General features: G+C 34.9%; 1 protein-coding gene and 1 long non-coding RNA gene across 2 annotated transcripts; one reads left to right on the top strand and one right to left on the bottom strand.

The window, feature by feature from the left end:
* Positions 1 to 1,020: 1,020 nt before the first annotated feature.
* LOC140008338 (delta(14)-sterol reductase-like) lies at positions 1,021 to 7,229 on the top strand. Its single transcript, XM_072052294.1, has 13 exons — positions 1,021 to 1,203; positions 1,334 to 1,451; positions 1,585 to 1,655; positions 1,732 to 1,788; positions 2,076 to 2,167; positions 3,053 to 3,100; positions 3,639 to 3,759; positions 3,848 to 3,894; positions 4,935 to 5,016; positions 6,027 to 6,103; positions 6,196 to 6,315; positions 6,754 to 6,828; positions 6,910 to 7,229. Exons 1-13 carry the CDS (start codon positions 1,156 to 1,158, stop codon positions 7,061 to 7,063), a joined length of 1,110 nt encoding a protein of 369 aa, XP_071908395.1. The 5' UTR covers positions 1,021 to 1,155; the 3' UTR covers positions 7,064 to 7,229.
* Positions 7,230 to 10,778: 3,549 nt separating this feature from the next.
* Positions 10,779 to 12,307, bottom strand: LOC140007953 (uncharacterized). The gene is made up of 2 exons (XR_011815385.1): positions 11,852 to 12,307; positions 10,779 to 11,460 (listed from the first exon to the last, which is right to left on the bottom strand). It is a non-coding gene; the product is annotated as an uncharacterized lncRNA (long non-coding RNA).
* Between the last annotated feature and the right edge of the window lie 3,932 nt (positions 12,308 to 16,239).

The following is a 16,239-nucleotide window of genomic DNA, read 5'->3' on the forward strand; positions in this document are numbered from 1 at the left end:
AAAATGGGTTGGTCCAATAGGACAAGCCCATTAAAATGGGCTTTTCGAATGACGATTCCGCTTTGCATGTTCTCGGGAACATTATTGAATGGTGACAAATGAGATTTGGAGACTCTTTCAAATTAAAATTAAAAAAAGGTTGCTGTTCAGATGATAATATGATAGACGGTGGAGCAGAAAATTGGGATGGAAGATTAATTGCAATTCAAACTTTTTTTTTTTTGGGTTACCCCTTGTGAAGCATAGAGTCTTCTCTAAAGGTTAAAAACTTATTTTATTTTATTATTAACAATTGGACAAAGTACAAATACTTTGTGTTGGCTCATAAGCATTTAAATTTTCTCCGAAGATCCTAAATGAATGAATGAATTTTTTTTTTCTCTTTTTTGGTTTAAAGGAACATTATAAGTTGATAAGGATGTTTTGGGCTTGGCCTCAACATTCAACTCTACATTCTATAGACTTTGTTTGGATTGACCTATTTTTCAAAAATAAGTTTTTTAAATATAATATTACAGTAATACATAAATAAAAACAACTCAAAAAACATCTCATTCATATAATATATCAAATATTTCAAAAAAGACTATAGTAAAAATTTTTCATATACACTGTTACAGTAAAATATTTCAAAAACACTTCTAAAAACAGTTAATCCAAAAAAAATGTGTGTAGTGATTTATATGAAGATGTGATATGAGTTACAAGATATATCCAAAAAAAAAAAAAAAAAAAACTAGTCACCCCTTTTTCCTACATAATTCATTCTTAGGAATCTAAGCTAAAAACTAGCCTAGAGGGAGAACATTTGGACTTTCAGTGAAGTGGACATGTTTTTGTGCCAGTAGGAGTTCTTATATCAAAAGGTAGTCAAAATTCAAAAACATACTCGAAAAAGTGCAGCCTCGCTGCCGCTGGGCATGCTTCCCCTTCCCTTCCGCAGCTCCGCATCCCGCAAGAATCCGCCAAGACAACGCAAATGATTTCCAACCATCCCCAATAAATAAAAAAAAAAAAAAATAGAAGAACATTGAGAAAGAAAAAAAAGAAGGGGCACTTGACTGAGCAGTGGAGAATCAAACGCAGTTTTATAAGTGAACTGAATCGAACTGAACCGCATCAACCAACCAACGTTCCCCAGCCGAAGCCCATAAGATGGATATCAATCCCCTTGTCAACTCCCTCATTCCCTCCTCCATCTCCGTCTGTAATCTTATCTCTGCTTCTCTCATGCACAAGTTTACTGTGATTCCAAGGATACATCACTGGCATAAACAGCTTGCTAGGCATAACCTGCATTGATTTAATATTCTTGCTTTTTTATTGTGTATAGGTTGGTTTGCTGCTCTCGTTCTTCACGTACTTGGCAGTTGCTGGATCTATCCTGCCCGGAAAGATTGTTCCTGGGGTCACTTTGACTGATGGGACTCGCCTCCATTACCGTTGCAACGGTCACCTCTCCATCTCTCTCTGATATTTATTGAATCCCAAGACTCTTTCCTCCCCCTCACCCGCCCCCCCCCCCCCCAACACCCGGGGGAAAAAAATGGGCATTGTAGCATAACGTTTGGTTGGTGGGCTCAGGATTGCTATTGCTGCTCGTTTTGATTGCCCTTCTTGGAATCGGGACCCAGTTGGATATTGTATCGCCTACTGTAAGTAATTTTCTCGTTTTGATTTACAAAATCAAGTTAAGCTACACACTCTCCAACTCATTGACGAGTCTTGCAGATAATTGCAGACCGAGGGCTTGAGCTTTTATCAACAACTTTTGTGTTCAGCGTTCTTGTAAGTTTCAGTTTTCGCTTATTGGAAATTTTTGTTGCATGATTGATCTTTATTAATTTGAGTAGGATTTCAAAATATTAACAATTTCAAACCTGATATGATACCAACGATGAATGTTTGAGGATTCAGGTTCAAGAATTCACAATTAACTTCATATACTTAGCTCGGGCATTGGAATTAATCACACGAAGATATATTCAGACAAAATATGTATCTGCTGTAAATCTGACCACTTCTCTGAACTTTTAATCTTGTTCTCTTAACCTTATTTTGCTTGTAAATGCCAGGTCACACTCTTATTGTATGTGGTCGGTTGTAAGTCAAGTGATCAGAACTCTTCTCTGAAGCCTCACGTTACCGGAAACTTGATTCATGACTGGTAACTCAAACTGTTGTGGTCAGATTGTGGATTTTTACTGGGACAATATAACGTTTGATCTCTGCAGGCTCCTATTTATTAAATTAGCTTCCTTTAGTGATTAGATGTGCTGCTATCGTGCCTGAGAAGAAAACAAGGCGTTCTAGTATTTTAATCTAGGTCAAGATGAAATTTAGCAATAATTTGCTTAACATCCATGGATTACACTGCTCTAAATTTTTCCAACAAAATGTTGTTATATTGACCTAGACTAAGAGACATGTAAGCAAATGATAAGGAATAGATGGGCAAATGATAAGGAATAGATGGGGTTGGTCTTACTCAATTTATTATAATTTACTAAATTTGCATTAATTGCACCATCTTAATAGCATCTGCCTAGGTGACTAAAGATGTTTGGTTAAGAATCTTCATGTCGTTAAATGACTCTGCCAGTTCTTCCTTCTGACCATCTCATGTTACTCAGCCTCGGCAATAAGTCCACAGGGAAATCTTGACTATACTAATTTTTGTAGAACCCTTCAAAGAGCATACATTTTTGCAAAAGCAGAGAATTCGTCAATAATAGCTTACATTTTTATTGTCCACCTGACTGAATTTAATTTCTTTTGGCTTACAGCTCCAGGTTTTTCTTTTTACTACTTCACCCAATTATTGCTACCAATGATGCATAATACTTTGTTATATGCTGTTTTCTATGTAAATATCGTGATTTGCAATATTTATTCATACAGATGCTGAAACATTATCGTAAAATTAGCATTCTTGTAGTTTTGTGATAACTTTTTAAACTCCATTTTATTCATGTTGTATTTCAACTGCGCACAAATGCCTTCTGATTAATCATCTACCTTGTTATATTTGTATCCAAATGTCATCCAAAAGGTGGTTTGGGATCCAACTGAATCCTCAATTCTTCGGCATTGACCTCAAGTATGTACTCTGTACGTGAAACTTCTTGAAATCTTTATCACTGTGATAGACCTTCGGGATGTGACACAATAATTTACTATGCTTTATTGTTTGTCACTATAAGGGATTACATGTCTTATGCTGGTGTTTATGGTTCAAGATATGTTTTAAGTGTTTCATGTGTTACTTCACATGTTTTGATCAAGTAAATGCTCAAATCTTCACACATTGCTTTGACACCTTTGATTGTACGTATATTTGACTTATGCTCTATTTCTCCTCGCTTCTGAGATATGCTCTGTCTATTTTACGTTGTATGTCCAAGTTTGACTTCTTCATTATTTTTCAGTGTTTAAAGTGTTGCCTTTAGGAGTTACATCATTTGCTAAATAATTTGATTATGTAAAAAAAGAAATGACGTTCTATGATACTCTGCTTAAAATATATATTTTTTCCATCTTTTGCATGTTACACGGTTTAATGCACTCAAATTTTGATGCCATGATTTGATAACTACCAATGTGAGCTTTGTTGTGATAACTACAACTTTCTTTTGCAGATTTTTCTTTGTTAGAGCTGGAATGATGGGTTGGCTCCTCATCAATCTATCCATTCTCTTAAAAGCTCTCAAGGATTCAAATTTAACACAGTCAATGATCCTATATCAGATATTTTGTACGGTAAGTTACTGGAATATTATTTCTTGTCCTAAGGGGTAGAAAGATGGATGGTATCTCACAATTTATGTAATACTTCATGTCTTTGCAGCTATATATTATTGATTACTTTTTCTATGAAGAGTTCATGACATCCACGTAAGTAGCTAATTATCATCCTTTTCATTTTGGTTTTCCCAACTTTTCCATCCTATTTCAAGAGATAACCTTTCACTAAAGCATGTAGAAATTCCAACACTTAAACAATGACAGATGGTATGGACTGTTTTTACAAAAATCATGTATTATGGATGTATTAGTGTATATTGCTGATACCATATGCTTGGTCAAATGGGATAATGCAAATGGTGTGAAGTGGGTACTGCCTAATAAATCTACGCCCACCTTGCTGTATTGTCACCAGTCTGTATTGTTATGATGGGTACAATTAAGATGGCATGCTTAAATGTCTGGTACCTGTATCAGACACTATGGTGGGGGGCATAGATCCAGGTATCCAATAGTTCCCATAGTTTGGCATAATGACTGATGAAGCTATCCTTGTTTTAATTCTTTTGTGGTTCTGTACTAATTCCCAATATTTTGTTCTAATCTCGTTAGTTACCTACATGAAAAGTTTCCATGCTCCAACTTCATTTCTGGTCTGTAGTCCTCCTTTTGACAAATTTTGAATGCCCACATGTTAGATAAGTCTGTCATGACTTATGAATTTAGTTTATATCTCAGGCAGATTAGGTGAAGGAACAGTAGAGAGAGTGAGAGCTCTTCTTGACAAAATAGTACAGCTTTTTCATATTGTGAAATATCTTAAAGTTGGCCGCAGCTCCTTCTTGGTTATTGGTCAATATTTTGACATCATCCCTAGAGTTTTGGATTTGATCCCACATAACCCTTTTTTAAGGGAAAAAGAAAGGAATTACATGTTAAAGTGTTTTAGGCTTAGTTCTTGTGGTATTACTAGTGCTATAATCTTAAGCTTCTTAATACTGGTTCATATATGCCTAGTTTATGATTATTTCACTAGTTTGACCACTCTTTGGATGAAAACTGTATGTTTTTTTTTTTAATTTTATTGCTTTGATATCTGTATATGAAGTGCACATTTAGTGTTTTGCCTTATCATTCAACTTTATAAATTGTTTAAGCGATACGCTTTTGGGTATGGCTGTTCATTGCAGATGGGACATAATTGCAGAAAGATTGGGATTCATGCTAGTTTTTGGAGATCTAGTCTGGATTCCATATACTTTCAGTATCCAGGCATGTAATCTAGCTTGTTGCCTGTAATTTAAAAAGGATTCTGCCCTTGCTTACAAATCAGGATTCTCTTCTTGCTTCCTTTCATCAATTTTTTTTTTTTAGTTTGTCCTGCTGTATATGGGTATAGGTGGGTGGGCGGGGGGTGTGCTTGTGAGTGAGAGGGAGAGCCTGTCAATATACATACAGTATTTGGTCACATACACTTGCAAGCAAAGTCCTAGGAGACTTTAACACAATTTGTTGGACTTGTTTACAGATGCCGAATGGAACTTTGAGTTCTTGTAAAACTAATATCTAATGTTAGTCAGCATCATATCTGCAATAACAAATTAACTTAATTTAAAGATCGTCCTAAACTGCTGTTGCCTACCTGTTCTTTTGGTGCTAATTCGCTATTGAATGTGCCTATATTGCTAAACATTCTAAATGGCCCTAAATGTGCTGAAATTTCTTCTGCCTCCTTTTAAGAACCTGCCTCCTTCTGACCTTTATTTGATTCATTGGACAAGGACATAATTTCATCACTTCTGAACAATTTGTATTGGTCTCCGATTGTTGGTTCTTGAACTGGAATTAGTAGCTGATATATCAGGGAGCCCATTATTGGTTATAGTCAGAATTAACATCCTTTTTTTTGGGTAAGTGTCAGAATTAACATCTTGCTCTAGTATGTAGTTGCATTCTAGAATTCCAATTCAGTTATTGAGTCAAAGTGGCCAAAAGATAGGAGCTTACTTTTTGAATTCTCAGATAAGTTTCAAGTAATAATTCGAGGCAATGAAGTGGTAGGATATAATCCATCTATTCTCTTGGCTGTGAAGAGGGGAAATTGATATCTAGAAATTTAGCGTACTTCTGTCATCTGCAGGTTCCTGATATTGCTAAGTCTAAGATCTCATGTTGCATCTACCATACGTCATGTTCTTTCTGATATATTTGTTAGCCTTTGTACCTTTGATTTTAACTTTCAAGCTGTAGGATAAATTAGTTCTTTTCAATTTCTTTTACAGGGTTGGTGGCTCTTGCATAACAAAGTGGAGCTAACAACAGCTGCAATTGTTGCAAATTGCCTTGTCTTTTTCATTGGGTAAACAAACTTCGAATTATTGAAGTTTTTACTAAGTTTTTTATTTTTAATCTGTATTGCCCTTTGACTTGGTTCCCTGTTTTTCTTGGAAGTTATGTTGTGTTTAGAGGAGCCAACAAGCAGAAGCATGTTTTTAAAAAGGACCCCAAAGCACCAATTTGGGGTAGGCCTCCAAAAGTTATTGGAGGAAAGTTGCTAGCTTCAGGTTACTGGTAGGCATCAATTGACTTGTTTGCTTATTCAACTACTGTGAGCAAATTAATATATGTGAACACACTATAATCTATTATCATTTTCTTACTTGGTAGAACCTCAATCAACGCCATGGCACATTTTGGTGTTTCAGCCCGAGCAGAGCTTCTTTACTTTCATAATCTAAAATTTAGTTATCTCGAGTGAACAACCCTATCTAGATATCTCGAGTAACGCTGAGTACTCGAGATATCTTGAGTACTGAGAAACGCCATGGCAGCCCGTGTTTCTGCAGCGTGGCTATTATTATAGCAGCACACCATCTTACTGAGTCTGGGTGATTCCAGATTACCTTCAGAAAGCAGACATTGCATACATTTTAGATTCCCTGCATTTTTTCTCTGGATAGAGTTTTGATGTCTAAATTATATTTACTTGTTAATAACATCTTGTTGAAGGGGCATTGCAAGGCACAGTAATTACCTGGGGGATCTATTGGTTGCACTATCATTCAGTTTGCCTTGTGGTATAAGGTAACGTAGCTATCTTTTCTTATTTTATCACGTTCATGTGCTGTCAGAAACTAACTCCCAGATCAATGGATGCTTTTGTAGTTCCCCAATTCCATACTTCTACCCTGTGTATCTTCTTATTTTGCTTGTATGGAGAGAGAGAAGAGATGAAGCCCGGTGTGCACAGAAGTACAAAGAAATCTGGAACGAGTACTGTAATCTTGTCCCCTGGAGGATATTACCGTACGTTTATTAGCTAAAATTACCAATAAGCTGGAAGCATGTATTGACTTAATCGGGCATTGCAAGTTCTGGTGCAGAATTCTGTGTCTGGGAAGAGTATCCTGTTGTTGTACATGAATTTGTGCTATCACTTAATTAGAGCTTTTTGCTTAATGAAACAGAATTAGAGCTTTACAAAATTGGTTGTGTGGTCTCAAATGATGTCTTAGTTTGTCTTGACATTTTGCTGCTGTAAATGATAGCAATCAAGTTGGAAGTTTCAAGCTATCCTATCGCAGAAGTAGAGATACATGTGGGTTGGTGTTCATGCGAACGAAAGGACTTTGTTCCTAGTTAACTTCTTAGTTCGTATAACATATAGTGGCACTGTGAGTTCATTATATAAAAATATATCCCCGCCATATTTAGATTCCTAAGGAAAAGAAATTCACACTCCTCCAAAAAACCTCAGGCACTCCTTTCCTTCTTCTTTTGCGTTGGACGAAGTTTAAGGAGTGGTTGAGGTTTTTGGTAAAATCCATTTTCCAATGTCAACGCTAAGTGCGTGTACCCATTCTTGGTGACTGTCTACTTGTTACTGTGAAGCCCTATACAAGTGATTATGGGGAAAGTTTGTGTGATGTCGCAGCGTTCTGGCAGTGTGGCCCGGGCCAGCCTGCCCCACGTCTGCTGAAATCAACATATTTACCCGCCCTTGTCGTTGTCAATCAGCGAAAAGAAGTCTGGCAAAGGCAAAGGAAGACGCAATTGCAAAAGGGTCGATGCGACAAAAGAATTGGGGATAATTTCAGAAACCTCCCCTGAGGTTTTTGACAATTTCACTGAACTCCTTTGAGATTTCAAAAATTATACATACCTCCCTTATCATTTAAAATAATAATTTTACCCTTAAATATTTTAATGAAATTCTAGAATGAGTTTTAAAATTATTTTTCATTATTTTTCCTTCTTATTCCTTTTTTTTAATTTTTCACCAATAAAACTGTAGAATTATCGTTATTGCCTCTAGATTTCTATTATAACCAAATGCTGAATTAGTGATTTTTTTGACGAATTAATTTTATATGTAATCCAATATTTTTGTTGATTTTTGTTTTCTATTTTTTGGTATTAAAATTAATAATAAATAAAAAAGAAATGACCCAAAAGTATTACTAAATTATGATAATCTCACTATTTCAAAAATTTATAAACTCTAAATAAATTATTTCAATATTTTCTTTTCTATCTTCTAAATATAAATCCATAATAAAATACCATAAAAATATCATATCATAGTAATAAAATTATTACTATTGTTGTTTATCAAATAGTAGATATGGACATGAAAATTTTGGTACCTTTTCCTTATAATTATACTAAATAATCTTATAATTGTATAGAAAAATAAATTAAAACTCATTCCACAGGGGCATTTTTGGGTATTTATTTAAAAAATTGTCCAAGTCAATATTATTTTAAAGTTTTATTACTAAAACTAATCAAATCAAAGACGATAAGTGTAATTTTTCAAACCTTAGGAGAGCTCAGTGAAATTATCAGAAACCTCACTGGAGGTTTCTGCAATTATCCCAAAGAACTGCAAAAACTTGTGCAGGTGCGTGGCATAGACAATAGCCTTTGCGAAAGTTTCCCGTACGGGAATTGGATGGCTCATATGACCATGGAAAGAAATAGTACTGCTCTATTAGCTGCAATTTAATTTATATTTTAACTGAAAAAAAAAATGTTTCAAATTCTTTCTCATCTCACGAGGATCTATAATTGGGCCCATTTCCTATCTTTCTGAGTCTGCGTTATTATTCATCATACATAAACCTCTTGTTTTGCTGACAGTGGATGCTTAAATAGTTGAAGGTATGAGCCGGAAAAGAATGCTTTACGGGCCAAATATGGATGTCATCAGGCTATGAATGATTTACCTGAACGAGTTTTACCTTCTGCACTTCTTATATTTCAACCCTCTTCCGCTTAAAAATTTTTTTTTTGAAAAAAAAAAATATATATATATATATATATATATATATATATTCTTGGGGGCCAAGTAGTACGTAGGATGAATTAGTTACAGATGAAGATATCTTATGTTCTACGCATTACGTGTCCAAGAATTTCTTTGTGTAAATATATTTAGATTCTTTATTCTTTTGGGGGTGAAAAAGCATATTTAGATTCAGATGCATTTCATTGACTACCAAGATGTCAAGTGAATTTCTTTTTTCTGCGCAGGGCACAATTTTGAATACGGCTGTGTGAAGTAAAAATAGCATTGCACTGGTAGCGAACAAAGAATAGGACAAGCATGGTAAAGTCCAAACACTCTAATTCGAAAATTTCCAACTTGTTGCGTTCCATCTGCAAACAGTTGAATCTAACTTTGTTGCATTCCATCGGTAAAAAGGAACAGGAGGAAATTAATAAGCGAAAGACTTGAAACGGTGCAATCATAATGTGCCCCGGCGGCCCCTAGATATCCCTGACAGTCTCTGATGCATTTATCATCATTTCTTGTGTTCAATGATTATGAACGACGAAGATCAAGAAACGGAAATCTTTGGTTGTGTCCATGAAAATGCGATTTTGATTGACCAGAAGCATTCATCAGACAACGTTACATGATCATAGAACCGCATAAACACTATCACTGGATAAACATCAGCGAATTCTAGACAAAACCATGCATGGATCCGTATGGAATACTTAATTATGTCCTGGATATAGCACAGGGGCGAGGTGGGATGAAGAAACCAAGTTTTGCCATCTGCCGGCCACTACCTGCATGTGTAGTCCCCGTGTCAATGCTGTGCTGTTTACGCTATTTTGCCACATTTGGCTCCATGCATGCTTAGCACAGTGTACGTAATGAATAATGATCCTCGACAAATCGTCATAAAAAATTGAAGATGCTACTGTATAGTTTGAAACAACACAGTGGATATGCAGAATTACGCGTTCGTGTAGGCTTAGATGCTTTCATTTTTATTTTATTTATTTTTTTCTTTTTGCGACGCATTGTTTTGGACCTGGTTTCTTTCCGAACTGATTCAAATGCAGGTCTTGTAGAACTTGTCGCAGCTTATGTGAAACCTGCAGACCTTTCAAGAATATGTTTACAAAATAATTTAGGTGTGGTTGGAGTGTTTTAATGGGTGCCCAAATTTTTTTAAAAAAAACCCCCGACAATTGTTGGGCTCCAAATTAGTACACTAGATTTTAAACCTCGAATTACATCACTGTCCTCCTAGTCATATAAATGAAAAATGAAAATTTTTTCATTATCAAGTATTTAATAGACACTAGTTAATACACTTAAATTTATACTTAATTTCCCATTTTAAGTAGGCGGGATCTTCTTCCCCGATTTCACTCTGATGCTTAAATTAGCTAGAATTCAAGGGTTGAATGTGCGGGTTAGATTGCGTACCTCATTTAGGAGTATTATATGAGTATTTATAGTAGTTGTGCCTAGAGATGGAACGATGAGATCTACTCCCTGCCTGACATCATGAGGCAGCATAGGACAGCGGTATCAGATGTAGGTCTGACCAATAGTAGGGTGGTTGATAGTCAAATTACTCCATCAGTCACAAGTCGCGCAAATAGCTGATGTATCCATTGTCTTGGGCAAGGAGATGAACGAGATAGAACATCTCTTCAAAGTAAGATTATCGATCACCTCGTTTGTGAATGTCCAAGACGAGGTATTTGCTGTCGATAAAGAGTGAATGGGCTAAAAGAGTCCGGGCAGACCAAGGTGTCCACACCACTCAAATGTAATGTATATATTCATGCATGTTGTCCCCTCCTTACATTTAAACACTCTCTCAACTAAAACTTTTGCGGCGAGCGTCCATTTAAACACTCGTTAGACAGACCCAAACAAAAAACACCAAAAGGCCTTCCTCTTTTTCGAGCCTGATTTGGACAGGTACTGACATGGCCCAAATCAACTACAAGCAAGAATCCCGTTGGCATGCCGCTCTGTTTTTCAGTTTCCCAAAATTCCAAGTTGAGCGGACAATGATCGTGAATTGCAGAGTAAGTAGTCTTATCCGATTAACCTCTTCGATGAATTGCAAAGTAATACACCAAGGAAACATTCATTACTATGTCTAAAACACCCTCCATCCATTTAAACAGCAGATATTTAATACAGAACGTCTAAACCCTCGAGAAACCTGACATTCAATTCGCTCAAGAGTCGAGAGTGGTAATAGCAAAAAGATCAAGAGCATACATGTTTGTGACATGGCTTACAGCGTTGGCACTAAAAGAGCAATTTGCAGGTCACATTGCTATAAATGCCATCGCCAAAGGTCTGGCTGAGACCTCTACCCTCACTACAAGAGCACCGGCTAACATCCCAGTGTGTGATCTGCAGCTTTGATGATGTCGTTTGAAGAACTTGCACTGCAACATGAATTTAAATCATGATTTCAACTCTCTTTTTTGGGAGCATCCTGAAGTCAATTTCATGATAGCAAGTTTTTTCGGAAAAGCTTTGCTTCGATTGAACACCGTAAAATAACAAACAGTTAACCTGGTTAACCTTTTTTTTTCTATTCGATAAATAATTGTTCATTTCAGGCAAAATTCCTAGTTAACTTGTCCTTTTCATTTCAAAATTGTGACAATTCTCTATTATCTTTGTATGAACCTACAGTTGTCAAATAAAAACGGCTCCCAAAAATTTTGACCACTTCGATGAATTGCAAAGTAGTAATAACACCAAGGAAGCAAGCACTTGCGAGTAAGGACGGACAAAAAAAAAAAAAAAAGTGTAGAGTCATCTAACACGTACCTGAAACGGGTGAGCAGTCGACTTCCAAGACCTAAAATCATCACAGCACCACTCAACACCCTTCATCTGTCCCCTCTACACTCTTTCTTTAACTCATCTGTACCATCGATATTGACACAAATCGTTGTTTAGCATGACCGATTTACCGACGAACTTTAAGCTCCAAAACATGCCAATTTTCAGACCCCCTCCGATGTTGCAATCCCTACACTGGTAAATAGCTGATGAGCTTCCAGCCCCTCCCATGTACCCCAAAAAACAGGAAGAAAAATAGAAGGCTACGGCTTCGTACGGTGTTAGAACTTCGAAGATCAGAACAAGAACGTGGTAGCATTTAAGGATTTTCAGTTGTACTGGAAGTGAGAACGTTTTCCTTTTTTTTTTTTTTGCCTTATCAAACAAAGTGACGGTTGGTGTTGGGACGAAAGGTTTCTCGGTCGTTAGGAAAGTTGGTTGAAGTGCATAATACGTTGTAGACCAATTGCAAAGACCAAAGAAGCCAAAGTATGGCTGCAAACAAGTACTGTAATAGTCAGCCATACTTTTTTTACTTTTTCTGTCTTCTACAGTTCTACCTACGATTGTGCACGAAAGTCGTGGGTCCATCAGTTAAAACTGTTACCACTTACCAGTTTCCATAACTCTTCTTTGTTACTTTGTTAGGAAATTTTTCGGGCTCCATTTCGATTAGCTATTTTTTTGAGTATTTTTGAAAATTTAATTGTAGCAGAATTTTTAGAATATATTTTGGAATATTTAAAAGTAAAAGAGTTTCTAAAATATATTTTGAAATATTTTTTTAAAATTTAAACTAATTTTTAGACTATCTTTTAAAATACTTTTAAAAAATTTTATTGTATTTGAAAAAAATAATTTTTAAAAAACACTCCCATCCAAATCTGGGTATTTGAAAAACTAACGATTTTTTGGTCTTCAATGCTATTGCGGACCAAATCTGGGTCAATTTCGAACTGGACCAATATTTGTTTGAGCCAATCAAGTGTTGGCTGTAGTTCTGGTGAAAGCCAAAATGGTCTGCCACGTCATGCTTTTCAAATTTTTATTGCTTTTCACTTTTTATGAATTTAAACTTCGGCATTTGCAATAAAATTCAAAAAGAGCGTAACAGCGCATCCCTTTGATTTAGGGTTAGGATCCTCTGGCTCTCTATTTAATTTTTATTGACTTTTGGACTCTCTCCTAATGTAGGTGCTAGAACAAAAGTAAGAGTGGGAGTTAACGATTAACAAAAAAAAAAAAAGAATATACTCATTAAATCATCAATTACATGATATTTTATTCCTAAGCTTTACAACATAAACCTGTAATGCGTTTGAGTTCTCCATTATTTACAATTTCTCTCTTTTGTTTTGGGGCTATTCTGGTTCTTTTCAATTTTCTACACAAACAGCTACACTTATACTGTCATCCTTTACCAAAAAAGAGAGAGAGAGAGAGAGAGAGAGATTCGAATGAGCTATATAGAGGAATGAAAAAAATGTCGATCGGGATTAAAAAGTACTCATTTGTATATCATTTATATTTTTTAACTGTAAAGTGCAAGATTTGAATTTAAATTTACTGCGCCGCAAACCGTCGCGTCGCGTCGCATGATTGTCAGAAGAGTCCACGTCACGGGACTGGTTGGGGGCCTAATCATTCGCAGGTTATTGCTTTGATGTCGCAAAGATGAATGACCGCAACTAAAACCAAGAAAAGCGAGAGAGGACTTGCCATTTAGACAATTACTCCCTCCGTCCCATTTTGATAGTCCTGTATTTTTTTTTTCTGTTTTAAATTATAGTCCGCTTTCTAATTGAAGAAAGTAGTTGTATTTTAATTTTTCTAAAATACCCTTATTCAATGTAAGTAGTTGTTACTATAAATCTATCCCATTTAATGAGAGTTGATTCTTTTTTTTACCATCAATTCAAATTCTCATAAAGTTGTACCATATTTAATGTGAGAGTATTTTAGGAAAATAGCAATCAAAATTTATTTTTCCAACAAAATTAACTATTTTTTTCTTAAATTGTGTGAAAAAAAAAAACAGGACTATCAAAGTAGGAATGATGGAGTATTTGATGTCAGAAGGCAGAAGGATGGTAATATATACGTAATTCATAAAAGGAAGTTCTACGAAGTACGTGCACTTGCATCATTGCTGAGAACCTGGCTGTATTTTGATGGATTCGGGACCTCACCATTTAATTCAGACCATTTCAATATAAAATGGTTATTTTAAAATTTTTTATATCCTATTTCAATTAATTTACAATCTACCTAAATTTATTTAGGTCGCATTCCAACTTGTTTGCATCTTAAAAGTAAATTGGTGTAAAATAGAACCTGTGAAGCACCATCTCGAACTTTGATTGGATTTTTTAAGAATTGTAAATTGTAATGATATTGGATAAACGTGTTTGTAAATAAACTTGTTACAAAAAAAAAAAAAATTCATGCTTGAAATTTTGAGAGATTTTACGGTTCTTTTTTGGTATCATTCCTACGAGTGAAATTCGCCGTTAATAGTAAAAGAAGTGTTATTGACTTTTAAATTAAATATAGTTAAATATTTAAATTTTAAATTATTATCTTTAGTGAGAGATATGGTGTATTTTATAGTTTATATCCTAATATTTTATTTCTCACACTTTATTTCCTTAACTGGTAGTTAAAATAAACATTTAGTAATGGTGCAAACTGTTGACATCAAAAGGACAATACTATTCTAAAAAAATAATGAATATATATAAATGTTCACAAGTTCAAGTCCGATATAGTATATATTTTTTTTCTTTTGCGCAACGTTTCAAATTTATCCACTTGAAGTAATCGCATGAATGATGATTCTTAAAAAAAAATTATATTTCAAATTATTTTACTAAAAAGTACCAATCGAAAAATAATTAATCCATTGTAAAAATCAAAAGTTTTAATTTAAATATCCAAGAAATCTCCTTCCGAAAATTTTCAATGTCAAGACCTTCTTAAGGATGCCATTTTATTACATTCACAGGTTTCTTTGGATTGGTTATTCAATATGATGTGATGAATAACATCTAAACGAAAACCAAGAAAATGAACTTGAAAAAACGTGAAACCTTTTTTTTTTGTTTCTTGTTGTAGTTGCAAAATGTTTCGGATGAAGAAGAGAAATTCTTTTAATGTGACGAATGATCAAAGCACACAAGAAAACCATTGGGAATCTCTTCTTTATAGAACATGAAAAGTGGCATTTTCGTTAGAAATTTAGTGATTAAAATGGGAGGTGTTTTCGTCAATTGCAATGTTTGAACAATCCATTTGCTAAGTAGGAGTGATGGAGGGGATAAAGTGAGAAAAATAAAATATTAGGAGGTAAAATGTAAAACATACCAAACCTTAGGGCCACTTCCTGTGATTATCCCCGGTCCTTATCCGCAGTCAAATGAATTCACCGTAAGAAAACAAAAGACTTCAATAAATTTTGCCTTGAATGAGAATGACAATAGATTGTTTGTAACTGACACATATGTGGAAGACACGTGGCAGGAAAAGGGATCATAGGCCGCATCATAGCACATAGAAATCGCGGGGCCATGCGTTGCTTCATTATCGTCCATCCATCCATCCATAACTGACGACCCCCAAAAGCTAGATACAGATACCTGCCAAAAGCTATAAAATAGTAAACTTTTGGAGTGGTGAAAAAACTGAAAAGATTCGCGGTTTCACTCACCCTTGGATTGAGAGTCAAAGAAAAGATAAAGGGTGGGTGCTTCTCGAGTCACGAGGAACCAGGTGGGGACAGGTGACCGACACTATTAACTTACACTGTCAGCTAATCGTTTCCTTTTTTTTTTTTTTCCCTTTATATAGGATCAGCTACTTACGTTACGTTAAACGAGTGATAGTAGTGGTGTGTTTTAACGGATTAAGCAGGATACAGGATACACTAGCGTAAATACCCGTACTACACACGGTACTGACATTATTGAAAAAATAAAAATAAAAGAGTAAATTAAAAAATATTAAAAAATTATAGCAACACAAATAAAATATAATATCTGTCTAACAATAGTTTGAAATATGATAGAATGTATATATTATTCAAAAATTATCTTTTTCCGGAAGATAGATTCTGAAAAAATAATAAAAATTTATATTAGAAAATGAATGATATATGAATAAAAATGAATATAATTAAATGTTGTTAAAATAAAATACTTACAAATATTATGCATTCGATTTGATAATCTTGCATGAAGGTGCGAACACTCTTCACATCAATCAACTTTTAATATGAAAGCCAAAATTAGTGATTTAATTAATTCTGTTGAATTTTGTGGAATGTGTACTACAAATGAAAATGCACGATCTTTGCATCAATTGATTCGTTGGTTGAA

Source organism: Coffea arabica, chromosome 6c (assembly GCF_036785885.1).
Source record: "Coffea arabica cultivar ET-39 chromosome 6c, Coffea Arabica ET-39 HiFi, whole genome shotgun sequence".
NCBI classification, from domain to species: Eukaryota; Viridiplantae; Streptophyta; class Magnoliopsida; order Gentianales; family Rubiaceae; genus Coffea; species Coffea arabica.